General features: G+C 48.4%; 7 protein-coding genes across 7 annotated transcripts; 3 read left to right on the forward strand and 4 right to left on the reverse strand.

Moving 5' to 3' along the window:
• Window positions 1-465: 465 nt before the first annotated feature.
• On the reverse strand, window positions 466-1,216 carry FTJAE_241 (TAF(II) complex (TBP-associated complex) component; the record flags this gene model as incomplete). The annotated part of the gene is made up of 2 exons (XM_037348601.1): window positions 466-767; window positions 820-1,216. The coding sequence occupies 2 exons, from the start codon at window positions 1,214-1,216 to the stop codon at window positions 466-468; spliced, it is 699 nt and encodes a 232-aa protein (XP_037212589.1).
• Window positions 1,217-2,147: 931 nt separating this feature from the next.
• Window positions 2,148-4,514, reverse strand: FTJAE_242 (Dipeptidyl-peptidase 5; the record flags this gene model as incomplete). The annotated part of the gene is made up of 6 exons (XM_037348611.1): window positions 2,148-2,273; window positions 2,327-2,443; window positions 2,493-2,695; window positions 2,743-4,100; window positions 4,156-4,358; window positions 4,413-4,514. 6 exons carry the CDS (start codon window positions 4,512-4,514, stop codon window positions 2,148-2,150), a joined length of 2,109 nt encoding a protein of 702 aa, XP_037212590.1.
• Window positions 4,515-5,518: 1,004 nt separating this feature from the next.
• FTJAE_243 (chromatin modification EAF6) lies at window positions 5,519-6,122 on the reverse strand (the record flags this gene model as incomplete). The annotated part of the gene is made up of 3 exons (XM_037348622.1): window positions 5,519-5,737; window positions 5,796-5,990; window positions 6,048-6,122. 3 exons carry the CDS (start codon window positions 6,120-6,122, stop codon window positions 5,519-5,521), a joined length of 489 nt encoding a protein of 162 aa, XP_037212591.1.
• Window positions 6,123-6,998: 876 nt separating this feature from the next.
• Window positions 6,999-8,447, reverse strand: FTJAE_244 (serine arginine repetitive matrix 1; the record flags this gene model as incomplete). The annotated part of the gene is made up of 4 exons (XM_037348633.1): window positions 6,999-7,931; window positions 7,985-8,149; window positions 8,199-8,289; window positions 8,344-8,447. The coding sequence occupies 4 exons, from the start codon at window positions 8,445-8,447 to the stop codon at window positions 6,999-7,001; spliced, it is 1,293 nt and encodes a 430-aa protein (XP_037212592.1).
• A 378-nt stretch (window positions 8,448-8,825) lies between these two features.
• Window positions 8,826-9,668, forward strand: FTJAE_245 (26S proteasome non-ATPase regulatory subunit 9; the record flags this gene model as incomplete). Its single annotated transcript, XM_037348644.1, has 4 exons — window positions 8,826-8,978; window positions 9,030-9,102; window positions 9,152-9,486; window positions 9,540-9,668. The coding sequence occupies 4 exons, from the start codon at window positions 8,826-8,828 to the stop codon at window positions 9,666-9,668; spliced, it is 690 nt and encodes a 229-aa protein (XP_037212593.1).
• A 1,707-nt stretch (window positions 9,669-11,375) lies between these two features.
• Window positions 11,376-12,330, forward strand: FTJAE_246 (GTP-binding protein nuclear GSP1 Ran; the record flags this gene model as incomplete). The annotated part of the gene is made up of 5 exons (XM_037348655.1): window positions 11,376-11,438; window positions 11,579-11,671; window positions 11,723-11,876; window positions 11,930-12,135; window positions 12,196-12,330. 5 exons carry the CDS (start codon window positions 11,376-11,378, stop codon window positions 12,328-12,330), a joined length of 651 nt encoding a protein of 216 aa, XP_037212594.1.
• Window positions 12,331-15,482: 3,152 nt separating this feature from the next.
• FTJAE_247 (LIM homeobox) lies at window positions 15,483-17,484 on the forward strand (the record flags this gene model as incomplete). The annotated part of the gene is made up of 4 exons (XM_037348666.1): window positions 15,483-15,670; window positions 15,758-15,869; window positions 16,006-16,463; window positions 16,512-17,484. The coding sequence occupies 4 exons, from the start codon at window positions 15,483-15,485 to the stop codon at window positions 17,482-17,484; spliced, it is 1,731 nt and encodes a 576-aa protein (XP_037212595.1).
• Between the last annotated feature and the right edge of the window lie 792 nt (window positions 17,485-18,276).

Here is an 18,276-nt window from a genome sequence, read left to right on the forward strand (position 1 = left end):
GATGTACTTGAGTCATGTATAATAGCATAAAAGGGCTCGGCGACGCCCACTGTAACATTATATACTAGATATGCGCAGAAACAGCATTCGTCAAGATCAATGATAGAAGACAACCTTGCATGAACAGATACATACTGCTTTGACTCGGGGAAAACAACAAGGTCCAGAGTATCCAACGAAGTATTCAGGCTTGACAAAAGAAGAAATCATGAGTTGCAATTCTAGAATCGCTCGTATAAGTGCTCTGCATGTGCACGTCTACTTGGTATTAAATCAGCCCAAATAAAGCAGCAAGAAACCCTGGCTAAAAAGAGCCCCCTGAGACCAAAGAGTTTCTTTTATTCCCTTTAGCTCAGTCGCCCTCCTCCCTAAAGAACTCCGTCGCTATGCAATTAACCAAGAACCAATCACTCTAACCATCGCTTCCATGGCCTGCCTGTCACTTTACCCGGCCGCCGTCTTTCACTATGACAAGTCCATCGTATCCTGATCTATACGATCACCGACTGAACTTAGTCCTGAATCATCGTCGCTAGCATGTCCGTTTTGTTGAGGTGCTTGCTGCTGTGGAGGCTGATATTCGTCAGGCTGCTGTTCTTCGCCTGGCGTTGGGCTGCTTTGGGGCGAGGCACGATTAGAGATCCATTCGGCGATGGTGGTCTCTGACCCTCCTTCGACTTGGATCTCGCCTGTGTCGTGGCCACGACCGAGTATGGTACCATGGTACTTAGCGTCTTCGCCGGTTTTACTATGTTTCTTTTTCAAAGCTGCGAAGCCACTGTCAGCTGTGCTTTCTGGAAGCCATCCGTAGGAACCAACCATTGAGATAATCTGTAGCATCCGTCTCGCCGTCCCCACTGCCGACCTCCATCATCTCCTTCATGCGCTGCCCCGCGAACCACGCTATAAACTCTTCAACTCCGCGCAAGTCCTCTTCGCCGCGCCACATCTCTTCGGCAGGTACGCGTTCTGGCATCAGCGCACCCGCGTCCTGAAGCGCCATCCGTATATCAGCGATTGTGAAGTCGGCGCTGTCACCTTGATTATGCATCGCATGCTGGGCAGTGGTTTGGCAGAGAAGCGACAGGTATCGGGCGGCTAGATCTGTCAGGGAGTCGAGGACCGCGGGGCGCGTGGAATGATATCCTGTTGAGCGTAAGATCTGGAGTATGGAGGGCCGGAGAAGCGCGTGAAATAGGGACGGCGGTGTCGTCATATTTGTCTGGCGATGGTTGTAGTTTCTATGTGTGAGAGTAGATTGGTGATTTGGGCCACTGGGGTGCTCGGCTTGCGATCTTCAAAGGAATGCGTTCATAAGTTAATAAGTTGCTGATTCGTCTCAATATCGATGTCGCGGGAGCAAAGCTGGGCCTTCATCGGTATCTAAGGCTATGGCTTCACAGCGCATACCCGAACAATGTGCCTGAAATCTGCACAAAGTTTATTGAAGCTTGTTGCGATGAGCTTCTCCAAAGGTATGAAGTTGGCCCCTTTGGGGCAAGTGCAGATCAGAGCAGAGGAGGTGCAAGAATAATAGGCGCGGCCTAACAATAAAAAGAGTGGGACCCTTTCTGTAGAGCACCGAGAGTAATCCGTAGGCGCACGGCTTACACCAATTTGATAGCTTGTTGCGACAACAATGGAACGACATGGTTAACACCGAGAGAGAAACAATATAGAAGATCATTTCGAAACCCTTTCTCTTTAGTTCTGCTACATTGTGCACTGGCTTTGATCATCTCAGCAATAAGTAGAAGACTTTCGAACATAGCATTGTGATTTCTTTACCTTACATACCCACACTTAAGCTGTCATATGTACCGGCGATCAGGCTTCTTGTGATTAGGGTCATTGCAAGTTCATGGCGAGCTTACGATTAATCTTATGAGCCGCCTTGAGACACGTGGTACCATTATTCGCAGCTTTTGGTTATACGTAGGCTGCCACTGTCTCGGAAACCCACGAGATACCACGGGAGCCTTGTTCTGGTTACTGAATAATAAATCGACGAAATATATAATACGATTTCCTATCATATCACGCCATGACGCGTTTCCAACCTGAAAGCCTATCCAAGTGTTTTCCTCGAAACACAGTCTCCTCCCTAATATAATAGCCTAATAACATCCTTGGTGGTACAGACGTATTCATATAGTCATCCCCTCAGTCTGTTTCTGAAGCTTGGCCTGATCATCTGCGATGCCACTGTACTTGTTGATCCAATCCAGGACCTCTCTATGCCAAACGAGTGAGTTCTCCGGCTTCAGCACCCACTGCATCGATTATCAGCAAATAAACAGTATATACCAATTGTTTCGGCACTCACATGATTCTCATCAGGGAATATGACGAGCTTGCTAGGCACTTCGCGAGCCTGCAAGACATTGAACATGGCCAATCCTTCTGAGATGGGCAGTCGGTAGTCGAGTTCGTTATGAATGACCTAGAAAGGAGTGAGCATATTTCTTGTCGCCGCATGGTATCATGCTTACCAGCTGAGGGGTGGACCAATTGCCAGTGTGCAGAGACGGATCCCACTTCTCATATCCAGCACGGTTCTCCCACAATGTTCCACCGAAATCATGCTCGGGGAAGAAGAGCTCTTCGGTCGACCATTGGTTTTGTGTTGAGAAAACGCCATCATGGCACACTAAAGCTTTAAACTTACGGCCCAAATCATGACCTTGAATCCAGTCTGTTCTCATGTCAGTATAACTCCAGCCTAAGAGCGTTTGGACTCACTAATCATGTATCCACCGTACGAGGCTCCCAAAGCAACAGCTCGATCCGTATCAACATAATCGACATGGTCCTCGAGATACTCAAAACACTTCACCAGATCTTCGTATGGGGCACCTCCCCAGTGGTTGGCAATCGCATCAACATGAGCTTGCCCGTATCCTGTACTGCCAGTGGGGTTGGGACACACAGCTATGTAGCCCTGCTCAGCGAAGATGGCCGGGTTCCAACGAGTACTCCAATCATCTGTCCACGCTGATTGAGGGCCGCCATGTATTAGGAAGGCCAAAGGATACTTCTTGCTTTTGTCGAAGTGGGAAGGCAGCATCACAAGAGCGTGGTTATCATAGCCGGCGGATCCCGGGAACCAAATCTCTGCCACTTGCGACGTGGAGAGACCGAATGTCTTGCCGTTCTTGGAACTGGTGGAGATCACTTTGACAATCTTGGTCTCTGGGTCCAGGACTCCGTAGCTCGAGCTCTCGATTCGCGACTTGGATGTAATGAAGAGAGAGTCACTGCCTTCCAGAGTGTGTGCCTCAACGACAGACCCTTCTTTGTGAATGGCCTCGGGAAGATCACGAGCTTTCAGAGTATCAGACGGTAACTTCCAAAGCATTGATCTCCCATGTTTCTCAGCCGCAACATACAGCTCGGTGTCGTCTTTTTTCCAAACGACCCAATCAGGCCTCAAGTCCCAACCGCCCTCATCATCGTCTGTCTGGTAAAACTCTTGAACGTTACTTAAGTCGTCCACGTTGGGGATCAACAAAAGTCTTGTCTTATCAGATTCATACTGCTGGTGCTTCATTCTAGTAAATGCCAACCTCTTGCCATCATTGGAGAAAGTAGGCGCACTACTATAGCCGCGCAGTCGTCCAGTCTTGACGATCTGGGGCTGAGGAGGCTTGTCTGTCCAAGATCTGATGGGTACGTAGTACAGATCTGTCTTGGTGTTTCTCGCCGGGTTCAACTCTGGATCCTTAGCAACAAAGGCGATTCCATTCTCTGATATGTCAAAGTCCCCTGCTCCACCAAAAGGAGGGACAGGTGAGCTCAGTTGTGTACCGGCCAAGAGGTTTGTGAGCCCATCCTTCTCAAACACCCATCTACCATTTTTCTTGGTAATCACGCCATACCAAAGCGAGTTCTGATTCTCGGTGTTCCAGGCATCCCAGTGGCGAACGAAAAGGCCAGTATATATCTTGGCAGTTGTGTATGTCTTGGGCTCGGTTGCCTGCCAATACATGTTGCCCTTGGGTGTAGTCAATGCGGAGCATATGAACGCAACCTTGCCATCAGATAGTGCTTTTGCCTTTGGGTTAGAGACGCTGCCTGCAAAAGATTTGATCAAGCGTGCCCTGATACGTTTGTTAGCTTCATGGAGACGACATATTGGCTTTAATATATGCTCACTCGGAACCATCCAAGACATGCTGCTGATAGAGAGATGAGCATCCATTATCGTTTGTTCTAATCAAAGCAATTTCTTTCTCTCCAATCCAAATAGGATCGCTAAGATGAGCGTCCTCGGAAACGAGATGGGAAGAGTCATCTTTGATATTGAGAACACGGATCTGGAACGACTTGGAGTGGCTTTCGAATGAGTACGACGAGATCTGAATATGTTAGCATGAGTTTGACTGAAGACAATGCCAAGCTCTCCAACTCACCGTGTAGAGAACGAGCTCCCCAGTGGAGTTTGGGACTCCAGTTGAACGACGCGGGGCCGAAATCAGCACTTCAGGCGTGAACCGCGTGGCCTGCCTCGTCATCATGGAGACAGAGAGGGAAAGAATGTGGTGCTAGTAATTGGTGATATGATGGAGAAACAACGAAGTAAAGGACTTTTGGGGGTATTGGAGAGAAGAGAATCAAGAACCTGTCCAGTTGACATACTCATCATACAACCAGCCCCGGTATAGGTACAACCTACCTATAAGTGCTAGTACCATGGGCTCCCCCTCACGACTCCTCATTCTCATAACCAGCCACCCGCTCGGCCCCTCTCTTCCGGGTGAATCCACTGCTCGTGCTACCTTCCCTTATAATTAGTGCTACCTAACCTTTAAATCAAAGGTTCACAATAATACTGACCGAAGAATTTTACTTTAGTATGAAATTGATCCCTTGACATGCATCTATAGAAGTTGAAGGGATAATCAAGGTCTAATCTCACCGCGACCGCTGCGATTAGCCACAACCTTACCTGACCGACGTCGCGACGTCGCTTCGATCTGGTTCGTGTTGACGTGATAGCTTAAGAATGATTTCAAGATATGACACGGCCTGAACATACCTATGTATTGACAAATGGGAGACCATACACTGAACTTGACTTCACCCATAAGGCAATGAATTCCCAGTAACAGGAGAACTACCGTGAGTTCAAAATGTGACCTGGCATCAAGCAATTAGATCCTTACTTTACTGGGGTGATGGTAGAAAAACAGACATTTTTGTCTTGAGTAATAAAATACTGAGATAATCTAGGTAGTTCAAGGATATTCTAGGCATGCTGGAATGAGCTATGCACTCTTTGACGCGAACTCTTTAAAGGTATCCTGGGACCTTGACGGTTCCAAAATGCTTGATAACTTCCACTACTAATGGCATATTTTCGTGCAACTTCTAGCCTGAACCTACCATGACCTCAGTCTCAAGCCACCTTCTGTTTCGAGGCAATCTATACTATGAACCCCTAACGCCATCCTGACCATACCGTTGAGTCCATTCCCTGTTAAACGCCCAATCTCATGAGTATATCTTTGTGCATACGCTACTTGCGCTGTGCTCCAAAATTTGTTCGTTTCTTGCTCGTCGAAGTATCGTTTTCGCTGTCCTCGTGCTCGACCGTTTTCTTCTTCGACTTGCTTGCGTTCTTAACCGCAGTCGAAGATGTCGGTGTCGGGTGATTCGAGGGTCCGTCTCTAAATGCGGCTGATAAAGGTGTCGCGCCAGCTGGTGTCGAGCCTCCTGATCCAGGTGTGATGCCCTCCTACAACAAGCATGATTAGCCAATCCCGTATGATGCTGTGAATGATATTCGTCCATACTAGATTGTTAGGTCGGTAGGAAATCGACGACCTTGAGAAGACTCTGTTCTGTTCCATCGGACCAGCCTTTCGTCGCTGTGCTGCCGCGCCACTTATGCCCTTCATGTAATTGTCGAAACCGGTGATGATGTTTCCGCTCGGTGTGCTGTCGAGATATGCAGTTTCCTTTTGGGAGATGCTGTCTTCAACTTGTGTCTATGAAAATATCAGCCAAGTTCTAACATGGTTCACACTCAGTGGGCAAATGCGCACCAAACGTTTCTCTAGCATTCTGCGCTTCTCGACCAAATCCCGAACCCGAGCTTGCGCCTTCTTGTACTCGGACATCGTCACTTGTCCAGTACCAGCTACAGCTCCGTTCGATGCCTTTCTCTCAGCCATGCGCGTTGTTGCCTTAGCAGGTCGGCGTTATTGGGGTTCGACACTCGATGGATGTCCTCGTCAAATGGTATGATGAATGGTCGCGTTTGATAGCAAGGATACAAAGTTAGGTTGTGATTGGATAATGCGGGGCGCTTGAAAGGAAGCGCGGGGAGCCGCGTTAGACGCTCATGCACATCGGTTAAATCGTGGATTTAACCCCAAAACAACAACGAAAAGGATCAAGGCTGTAAATGAAGCAAAAATGAAATCCTGTGTATCGCAGGTGGCTGACTCTCTCGCCGGGAATTGAACCCGGGTCTCAAGCGTGACAAGCTTGCATACTGACCACTATACTACGAAAGATTGCCCAGGTTGAACCTGGTGTAGTGAGTTCTGTGATGGTGGAGCTCGATACCCAGATTATACCTTTAAGGCAGGAGGAATTCAGAAGCACTCCGCTCTCCTGTCTCCGATCTAGTCCAGATTAAACGCTTTCACTTGCTGATTGGAGGTGCTCCCACTTGACGAAAGCTTCAATTTATTTGATAATTATGTGTGTTTTTGGTCCTCTCAATATCCTACAAATAAAGCTTTTCTATAGGCTCCTGTTTTCCAACGCCGTAAAGTCAGTAATTGTAAGCATGGGTTTTATGCTCATGGCTCAAAATGGGCTTCAAGAAATTGTTAGCTTAGGTGTCCCCAAAAGAAGACAACCTCGTTCACTCTTATCCTCGTCTTGGTGACGCAGGCGTTGCAGGCAGCAAGGTCAAATCTTAGCGAATAAACCAAGTCAGTGATTGTGTCAGTTCAAAACACTATGGCCGACTGACCTCAGATACTTCATTCGGCCGGAACCTCTGCCTCGGGGTTGGTCGGCAGGGCACGAGATTCATCTTCAGAAACATCAGCTGAATTTTCTCGAATCCTTGATCGTGAAGAAGCTGAAGAACTATTCCGCCGTCTACCCTTGGGCGAATCTCTCTTCCTAGAGGGCTGTTGACCACCACGTCCATGATCCCGTCGTCTTTTGGTCCTGCGGTCCGGTGACGCGCTGCTGGAACGGCTGCGACTGCGACTGCGACTATAACTGTGACTTCGGCTCCGACTACGGGAGTCCGATGTCCGTTCAGATCGCGATGAGGAAATGTCTCTAGCCGGTCGTCTTCGACGAGTTAGAGAGCGGCTCCTTGATGAAGAGTAACGTCTGCGCTTTGGTGCAGGAGAATTTCGCTCCGAAGACAAAGATCGAGATGGACGAGCTGGCCGACCTCTCCCGGTACGTTTGTTTGCCCGTGCCCGATATGTATCTCCTCTGGGTGATCGCGACCGCTTGCGTGTGTCAGCTTGTTCCCCAGGGGAGACAGGTCTTCGTCGTTGATTCGATTTATCAGTGCTTCGAGAGGCGCTGCGACTTCTTGAGCTCGGCCTGGGCGATGCCGATTCCGAACGTGGTCGGGGGGGCGATTTTCGGCGGCCTTGGTCGGCGCGTCCACTACCACGTCTTCCTCGTGGAATGTAACTATCACGCGCATATGAGTCCCTGGTATCACGGAAGCGAGGGCCGGGCGATCTTGATCGACGACCTCCCCTCCTGAAACCCCCTCTGCCCCGGTTTTCGAAATCACGGTCACCTCGGCGCCCTTGCCAGGTATCCCCACGAGCAGCAGCCCGGTCGCGGCGGTCGCGGTCTTTCAGATCGGCTACTTCACGGTCACGGCGATCCCAGTCGTCTCGTCTCTGTTTAGCAGTTTCTGCAGCGCGGTCGGCCTCAATCTGAAACAGATGCCATCAGAAATCGAACTGTACAGGATTAGGGGTTGGCATACCTTCTCTTGGATGAGCTCCAGCTTCTTGGCCTCGAGGAGCTCCTTAGGGACGCCTTGGGGACTACTTTGGGCACTCAGCAATAACTTCCACAGGTCTTTGCAGAACACGGCCGTGTCCTTGTCGAGAAACCCTGTTAGTTGTATTTGCAGTGACTTGATATCCGGCTATTGTACATATCAGCATTTTGGACTTGTCGGGGTTGGGTAAACATACGTATCGCGGTCCTTCGATGAGATTGAAGACGAGTTCGATAACCACATCATCTTCGCTTCCCAGGATATCGGAGATTTTGCTCGCGATCCATCTGAATGGAGGAGTTAGCACGTTGTAACACGAGGCCGGCAATCAGATCACGCACTTCTTCATGACTTGCAAATTAACCTTTTGCATGTCAACCTTCTGGCTAAACTCGGGGGGAAATCTGGTCGACTTCAAGAGTCGCGCATCTACCCCGGTGGCCATATTGGAGAAGTCGCAATAGCAGTTTGATATCGTAGTATGAAGAGACGCGTTGTTGAGAAAAAGTTGCTAGGGAAGAAAAGTGACGTCGCCAGCACAAGCTCGGAGCCTCATGCAGAATGCCGGGTAGTGTATGTGCACGGACCAGTATTTTGCATGGAGTGCGGGCTTCTACGCACACCACCAAACAGGTCCCTGCACTTCTTTTGTTGTAGGGAGGATGTGCACTGAAGAGTCCTGAAAGCTCTCCGCCGTCTAAGCGGCGTCACCCTTCGCAGCCTGGGACAAAGACTCGGACGAGTTCACATATACCCTTTCTGCCGACAACATAGGAAGCTCTCCGTTTCAGAAACTTTACTTTTATGTGTCTCCATTCCAACAATGGAAAATCTACACACGCCGACAGTGCCCTCAGGGGAAACCACTGCTCCTGTCACGAATGGCCATGCGGGGCATCTAAGCTTTGCAGAGTTGCAGCGAAAGAAGGACGATATTGAGGCCGAACTCAAGGCTTTAGGAGGGGTGCTCGACTCGGTAATCGCAAGCTTACAAAATAACGTTCATGATGCTCTAACACGATTATAGCATGGGGTTGATATGAACACTTCTCTCCTGACAAACGATGGTTTCCCTCGTGCGGACATTGATGTTGCTCAAAGTATTTCATGATATCCAGATTCAAGATTCGACCACTGACAGCGTGACAGTCCGGACTACACGAGCTCGCATCATTCGACTGCGGAATGACTACACTGCTCTCATGACCCGGATTGAGGAATTTCTCCATGACCATTTCGCAAGTCTTGATGAGAATGAATCTGCGCCAGTTGCAAGCTCGAGTAACTCACAGGGCATCCTGCCAGACTCAGTTTCTACACCGTTAGACCCTCCTTTTGCCAAGATCAACACCGTGGCTGCAGGAAGTCCAGCAGAAACTGCCGGTCTGAAACCTGGAGACGAAATCCGGAACTTTGGATATGTGAATCGAGCCAACCACGACAACCTCAGAAAGGTGGCAGAGTGTGTCCAGGGTAACGAAGGGGTAAGTTTGTGCTCCGATTTAGTACAGAAAACCGCCAGTTGACAGTACATTAGAACAACGTTTTCATCAAAGTGTCGAGGCCAGATGGTGTGGCCGAGCGGCAAGAGTTGCGACTGACGTTGACTCCAAGAAAGGACTGGGGTGGGCGAGGATTGTTGGGCTGCCATATCTTGCCCCTATAAGTCGAGTTGTCACGAAATCCATGATAAACCAGAAAGCCTATGCCTAATCACTCCGGGCGAGGTAAATTGGTGGTCGAGGTAGATCGAGACGAATTATCTCAAGGATTGTGCTTTGGCCCATATCCGGTTACTGGAGTGATTTGCATCCATCAATCCATCCACTGGCTTCCTCTAGGGCCTCAAACCTTGCCGCTATCCAGACACTACTCTCACGATGCATGTGATTAGAGAAATCGCACCCCCAATTTGCAAAGGCAAAAGTGGATCATATAGTACTATGTCTCATGCTGATATAACGAAACTTTTTTTTTAATCCATTGTGATTGAATGAACTCACAAATGCGGTTCTCTGTGTAATCTAGTAAGTCCTTAGTTTGACTTATTAACTAGTGGCAGATGGTAAAGACCTCGAACTTTGAACCGTGTCAAATGAAGGGATCTAAATGAGTAGCATACTTGTATAGTATGGTGCAGTTTTGGTCAAAGAGAGACAATCCGCTTATTTGTTTCTCCTAGCACGAGAGTCATCGGCCTTCTCATGACTTAAGGGCTGGTTAGATTATCATTCGACTGGAGCCAGAGAAGGCAGCATGATTTGCGGGAATGTGTAATTGGTCAAGGGCGACTTCACTGTTCACCTATGCTACTGGTATATGGTCATTTAACAACACCACGTATGTTAATCAACGCACTTTGTAAGAGGTGTATATTCACTGGCGCCAGCAGATTAGCAATGTCCTTTGTATTTGTTGTCTAGAAAACAGTAAAGGTGTGCTGGACACTCTCATGGAATCCGTATATGGCCTCATGATAAGAGGCGGCCAACAGATACGGAAAGCTGTTTGTCAGATGACAAGGTTCATTGATGACAGCCTGAATACCTAGTCTATGTAAGGGATTGATGAAGCAAGAAAGCTTGCAGGAAGAGTAAAAACAACCAATAAAAGCTCGTGATACCCAGCAAGAATTGGTACCTAAAGATGCCTAGAGCTTGCCTGCAAATGCTGACTAACCCATATTGATTCAAAGGATATGGAGTGAGGTAAGGTAGCTAGCTAGCTCACTCGATCCATGATATCGGGGTGCAAGCATGGATCTTGCAAGGCCTGACTTACTTGTACAAGTACGGAGTACAAGCCTTGAGATTACCTCACAAAGAAAAATGACGAATAACCAAGGCACCACTAGGCAGCCCAGCACAGATTGAGCCAGCGAACAGGAAGACGCAGAAGACCGAATCGATTGGGCGGTGCCCAATAATAACACAGAATTGCTCCAAGGCGGTGACGGTGATGGCTGGTGATGGAAGGCCATAAGGTGGATCACTCGCAGCAAGCTGGAGGCACTGAATGGGCGGGTATCACGTGCAGCTTATCCACTCGAAGGTAGGTAGGGGCGACTGAATTTTTCGCTTGAGGTCCTTCCCTGCCCAAAGTCCCCCGCCGCTCTCAAAACATCAGGTCGACCTTGAAAGTTTGTCAATCAATCTTGGGTATACCCACATTGTCAACAACGGTTTTTTCAGGTATTTAGGATCCATTCCCTCAGCATCACTTCGCACCGACGTCCATCTCATTCTATACCCATTCGATCGACCGTCTTGCGCTGTTGCCGACCGCTCAACAGAAGCTAACTTACGCTCTCAGCACCCCGCTTGTTTACATCCTCTGCATCTGTCGCTACAACACCACAGACACAACCATCAAGATGGCTGAGCAGCAGACTCCTACCTTCAAGCTCGTGCTTGTCGGTGACGGTGGTACCGGAAAGGTGTGTAGGTTCCTATGACGCAACATTTCTTTCGCGATGTTATCAACGACGTTCGAGCCCTACTCCACCAAGTCGATTCTCGAGAGATATGAAGCGATCCCCATCCCGCATCAACATCGACTAATCATCATGTGCGATAGACCACCTTCGTCAAGCGTCACTTGACTGGTGAATTTGAGAAGAAGTACATGGCCACTCTCGGTGTCGAGGTTCACCCTCTTGGCTTCACCACCGTAAGTCTCGCGACCCCACGTTGACCTATGCGGGGCACTAATCCATCACAGAACTTCGGTCAGATTCAGTTCGATGTCTGGGACACCGCCGGTCAAGAGAAGTTTGGCGGTCTCCGTGATGGTTATTACATCAACGGCCAGTGCGGTATCATCATGTTCGATGTTACTTCCCGCATTACCTACAAGAACGTTCCCAACTGGCACCGTGAGTCCCCCCCGCCCATGATATCATCAAACCCGTGATTGACAATATTCCAGGTGATCTCGTCCGAGTTTGCGAGAACATTCCCATCGTTCTTTGCGGTAACAAGGTCGATGTGAAGGAGCGCAAGGTCAAGGCCAAGACCATCACTTTCCATCGCAAGAAGAACCTCCAGTACTACGACATCTCTGCCAAGTCCAACTACAACTTCGAGAAGCCTTTCCTGTGGCTCGCCCGCAAGCTTGTCGGAAACCCTCAGCTTGTAAGATGATATCTCACGATCTCTTGACACTTGAATCAGCATGCTAACTAGATATGGTAGGAGTTCGTTGCTGCTCCGGCTCTGGCTCCACCCACTGCCCAGGTCGACGAGAAGCTCCTGGAGGAGTACCGCAAGGAGATGGATGAGGCCGCCGCCATGCCTCTGCCTGGTGAGCTTTCCGACGACGATCTGTAAATGACTCGTGTGGTTACGGAATACTTTTGTTGAGGAGGATGCTGTCAAACATCCAAGGAACGATGCATGGGCAGTATTTGAGGATGGCACATAGGCAGCCGAAATGACCATTTATGAGATACAGGGCGAAAGTCCTGGAGTTTAGAGTAGCATGATTATGGGGCGGCACAAAAGACGGGCCGTCATGCCTTTCTTTGGGGCTCAAGGGGCGGTACCACTGCAAAGAGCAGTGTCTTATTTAGTTTAGCTAGACTTCCTCCACCAAAAACAACAAATAGGGCCAAGTTTGCGTGGCTTGGCTAGGACAATGACTAATGGCCCCTTGATGGAGTTCAACGTGCAATTGTGCCTAAAGTGATCATGTAGATATGTAAGACATGTTCAAAGCGGTGGTTCGGTTCCGAGCATTTCACAGCGAAGAAGGGTAGATTTGAGGGTACTTAATTGAAGTCTAGGTACAGTCGACGGGCACACCCATGTGACGATGAGGTTGGCATACCTAGGTAAGGTACATACAGATAGATATGTGTAACCCCAGTTGTCGGAACTGTTAACCTACAGCTCTTCGTTTGTACTCAAGGAGGCGCTACGGTACTAGGTACTAGCTGGTTATACTGTGGTGCCACGACTTAGGTATGAAAGCTCAATTATTACCGTTGATTTGACAATTCTGAGCTTACCCATATTCTGCATGCAGCCTCCCGGTCTCTTCTGAGGTAGCCGCGGGAGCCTTGCAGTAATCTTCTGCCGAAACGTGAGCAGAACTTTACACTGCTCGATCAATCCCTAAGCATAGGTAGCTATGAGAATCCTTCGTGCTGGTAGAGAGTCTGAAAGAGGACTGGACTTTCATTACCAAGCCATAATATTTTCTCAAACGCACAAAGACATTATCAAGGACCATGGTTATTATCCAAATTGAGAAGATCGCATTAACATTGCCTCTTGTGGCGATATTTCTTTGAATACCTTATGCCAGTGACCTGAGCTTAACATTAGTATCTATAGCACAACACGACCTAGGTAGTTGTGAATACCTGCCCTTTTTGTACATTGAATGTATATAAAACCAAAGCCTCCATGTGGATATGAATCTTTAATTCGTTATCGACATCGGCACATATGATGGCACGAGATCCCTGGTAAGGTAACTTAAGCTACCCGGACCTGGCAAGAAGTAGATCCGATCGGATTAGCCAATAACACCAACAGCAGCTCTCTGTGAACGCTGATTCGTAAGCTCAGATTGATAACACAATAAACACCGGTAGAAATCTAACTCAAAGGGTCATCAAAGTTACTGTACTAGCCGACCGTTAAAACTGTGACATCCAATAGTTCCCAGTGATGCGGAATAAAACGTGATAGTAGAGGATCTTGATGAATGTGTGAATCAAGTCCTGCGGTACTCAGGTGGTACAAACTTGAACCCTTGTTGCAAAGGAGGAATTTGAATTCCAAGGCTAATAAGTTTGAAATACGCAAAGCTTTCCGAAGCGCGTCTCAATACCTACTGACATATATGCTCTGTTTGTGTTTTTTTTGTTGATGCAGTAGTCCGGATGTGAGACGCGTTTATTAGAGGACCCATCAAAACAATACGAAACATTGGAGCCGTGAATGGATCCATAACTACGTGGGCGATATACGAGAGACTAAAGTGGGCGTCGAAGTGTTAAGCAATCGATATCACAAAAGTGAGGAATTTGGAGAACTCCATCCTCAATAATGAATGAGGGAACGTAGATGATATAAGAGGTTTACATTCAAAGTCGCAGTTACAAGGATCCAGCTGATGGAAGAATGAACTTGAGATTAAGCTTGGCAGTGTGTTTGTTTATTTAGGTTAAGTTCCTATTTAAAAAGGATGGATGGCGGGCATGACACCCCTGCGTGCTGGCGCATGCAGCCACTTAATGAAACAGGGGTGTCAATTGACCACAGGATGGTCCCCAGGATCGCTAATACCACTTGTTAATTGACTACGTGGGGCAGCATGGTAACTGAGAAACAAGGGAATGGAGAAAGATTGATGAGACTATGTGATTTTGTCTCTTTGCGTCGTCCACAAGGCACAAGACGACTAAAACGCAATCGGAAACATGTGCGGCGTGCCCAACTGATATCTGAATGCATTCGTATGCATAATCTATGCAACGGGATGACTAGCTGCATATCGACCAGTAAAAGGTTGCTTGAAAAAAAAAACTTAACTAAGAGCGAGCCTGTTTGTGTGGCTTACATGCTCTACCCATCTCTTCAAAGTTCAAGCGGGACAGAAAAAATAGAGTTATACCTAGCATTTCACGCGTTGTGATTGTCCTGTAGCGCGTGTCTTTTTATGTTATTGCGGGGTGGTGCAAAAGGAAAGGGGGAAAACAGTGCTTCATATCCAAACTACTTAACGTAAGGGACGAGCCAGATTTTCTCGTATCTGGCCGATAAAGATTTATGTATCTGGAATAAGACATTTTATATGAAAAGCTTAAACAATCAAGACACGGTGAGACACGCTCTTGATACCGCGTTTTTTTAAAACTGGGTTATCAAAAAAAGACAAGGCGGGAAAGCCAATCTAAAAGAACAGAATGTAGATCTAGAAAGGTCGGTAGGGGAGGTTGGTTGGTTTTTTGTTATTGCTGGGTTCTTGTCACCCATGTATGGTGCAGGTGGCCGCCAGCTGTTAGCATCTCAGGAGCCACGCGCGGCGGATGGATACGTAAATTGACAGGGGTGCGCGTTTACTATACAAGGTTTACGCGGAGGCACAAGCGCCAAAAGCCTCCAAGACAAATGGGGTTTCCTTACAGAGTACAGAGGGGACTCCACTCGAGGGCCTAGGTACGAAGGGACGGCTTTCATCCTACCTTACCTAGGCGGGCCGCCTCGTTTTAGAAGCACGCCTGCCAACATCAAGACAACCTCGTTTTTCTTCTTTCTCTTCTTCACTTGTCACCTTCATTATTATCTCAGAAAGCTTTCACACCATCAGGTCTGATTTCGCCCTCATCTTGCAGGCTGATCTCTAAGTTGATACCTCCCGATTGCTGTTGTTTCTTCTCCAGAACACAAATCTGGCGTCTCTGACTGGGCGGTAATGCGTCTGAATCTTCAATAAGGCCATCTCCATTACCCTCTTCTCTACCGCAATCATGGCCGACTCTATCAAATCTCCTTCTTTCGCCGCTACGCCCGATAAACACGCTCCTCCAGCCCCGCGTTTTCACGACATCGCTGTCACGCCCCAGAGTCTCCCTCCTCTCGCCGATGTGTCAACCAATTCAGCCGTATCTGCAACTGATTCGGAGAAGCATCCCAAGGGGAAGAGGAAGCGGACAACGTATGTTGATCTACCTGATATTTCAATTCTGGCTGCAGCGATGTATTGGAAGGACTGAGCTAATTTTGAATTGATGGCGTTGTGCAGGGCAAAAGACAAGATGGTTCTGGAAGAGGCATACAGCAGTAACCCTAAGCCCGATAAACAGGCGCGCCTGGACATTGTCCAGCGCGTATCGTTAAGCGAGAAGGAAGTTCAGGTATGGCATTGACAACATTGCATTTGCTGTTGGATCCTGGCATTCACATGGCGACCTACCACGCGTCTTTCCACGGGGTATGAAAACACCAAACTAACATCATCCCCCCCAGATCTGGTTTCAAAATCGAAGGCAGAATGACCGCAGGAAATCTCGTCCTTTGTCACCAGGAGAAGTTGCTGCTCTTCATCATGGAATTATGCATCCCTCGACTTTCGACCCAATTACACACACTACAACTCCAAGCAAACCCGAACATCCATTTCCAGTGTCCGAAAGTTCTATATCTCGATTTGGAGATCCCATCTCTGTGCCCCCTCGACATCTCGACCGGACACCCTCCATGCCACGATATCACTCAGACCATGTGAATAGCACTCCAATCCCCCTTGGCCATGACAGTTTTCGCTACTATTCTGACGCCACTCCTAACCGCATCGATCCTACTCTTCCACACGAAGCTCGAGATGTGTCCCATTCCTTGTCAAGCTCTATATCTAGTAATGTTGGCTACCTGTCCAACCGGTGGAATGCTGGGGCCACTTCATTCTCTACGCCAGCTGCTTTTGCCCGCAGCGGTGATGATTCATTCAGGTATGCCGCATACGATTATACTAGGTGTGCCTTGACTGATCAAAATAGATTTGATACGTTCCCTCCGTCCTCATGCGCTTCTGATCGTGTCATTGCTACCCCCCTCTCCCAAAACCAGCCCAAAGTTCACCTTTCTACATCCTTAGACGGAAAGGCAGAGTTAGTCTCCAACCAAGGCTCTCCTTCACGTGAATTACCTCCCCGACCATCCTCCACAACGCCATATTTGCCTGACGAGCGACAGCGCGGTCTTCAACGAGGCCTACAACGTAGTAGCAGCGCTGTTACTCTCCCTCCCTTGTCGGAACTCACTAGCAGTTTGCCTCCTAGTCTTGTGCGAGGTCGGTCTCGTGATGTGCATGCCTGGGAAAAATGCGCGGACGCTGAGAACCGTGATGAGCTGACAGCGCAGGCCGAGTACGAGTCGAACGGATCGGCGGCTGCAGCTATCAACATCCTTCGTTCTACGAGCGGGATTCTTCAACCAAGTAACGCCAAACGCAACGCTCCCATGACAAGGCCCCAACGACCTCACCAGGCAAAGAAGGCAAAGCTGGATCCTACTGGGTCAAGTATTTCACGACTAGACGCGGACTTGGACGAAAGGGAAAAGGCTGACAGGGAGCATGGCAAGGTGAAGGTTTCGATTTTGGTCTCTCCGACAGGTGGTGACTCGGATAAGGAGAACTTGAGCCCTGACGAGGAGACAAGTTCGCCAGACCCTTACCACCGTCGACCTTTGCCACCTGCACCCAAACATGTTGGCGATAACCCTCGACGAGTTGGCCGAGCGCTGCAGGAGCAAAGGAGCCCGAACTTACTCGCAAACCGCGCAAACATGGCGCCCACACGACCACGTTCCATCGTCAAGGAAGGATTGGAGATTTTCCAGGACAGGATGAAACCAGTGCTGTCTTCCAGGGAACCAGATATGGTTCGAGGTTCCATCAGTCCTAGTAAAAAGCCCGACATGGACTGCGTGGCAGGTCTTCTTTCTCTCAGCCAAGGAGCTTGGAGGTGAAGAGAGGATAAAAGGAAAAACTGTATCTGTAGATGCTGGGGAATGGAACCACGGGAAAGAGCGAAATGACCTTGACATAGCCTAGGTTGACTGTTGTCGTTTCCTCTTCCGTGGCAGATAAGGAATCACTTTCTTGCACGGCTCACACGAGTCTCGTTCTCGATGTTTACAGCTGTATAATGTACGGTAAAGTCCTGATTCATGGCGGCACGGGATTTGGGATTTGGGATAGAGTTCGGCGCCTGGAATTTGTGCTTGTAACTATCTTCATACTCACGTACTGTTACTTGATGTGATGGAGAAGGGAGCCAGCCACTTGGCTTCCTGGATGGAAGAAGAATTGACAATAAAAGACTGTCTCACAGAACCATCGAGGAAAGACTCAGTTTGCCACTCGAAATGGTACAATAATGACCAACAAATAATGATATTGAAAGAGCACTTTTGCAAAATCTGAGGTTACAGAAGACGGAAGGACAGCCGTTACTCAGTTGACCTAAGACGTAAGCATATTCAGAAGCCTATCGAAATTGAAAACGCCACTTGAGTTTATTCCGTAGGAATATATCCTTGTCAAATTCTTATGACACTTTAGAAACCCAGCTATTGCTTATATTGCTCCCCAAGGCACCATTAGGAATCCGTGTCAACCAATCCTACAATGTCCTTCTTTCGTCGCTTGAGAATTGAAGAGGCACTCGAGAGATTACGCTTATTCTCCCCCTGACGGGCATCTTGCTGTTGAGCTATGTGGCCACATATTGTGTATTGTCTCGACCAGATCGTAATCTG

Source organism: Fusarium tjaetaba, assembly GCF_013396195.1.
Source record: "Fusarium tjaetaba strain NRRL 66243 chromosome Unknown NRRL66243_c0000010, whole genome shotgun sequence".
In the NCBI taxonomy this organism is placed as follows: Eukaryota; Fungi; Ascomycota; class Sordariomycetes; order Hypocreales; family Nectriaceae; genus Fusarium; species Fusarium tjaetaba.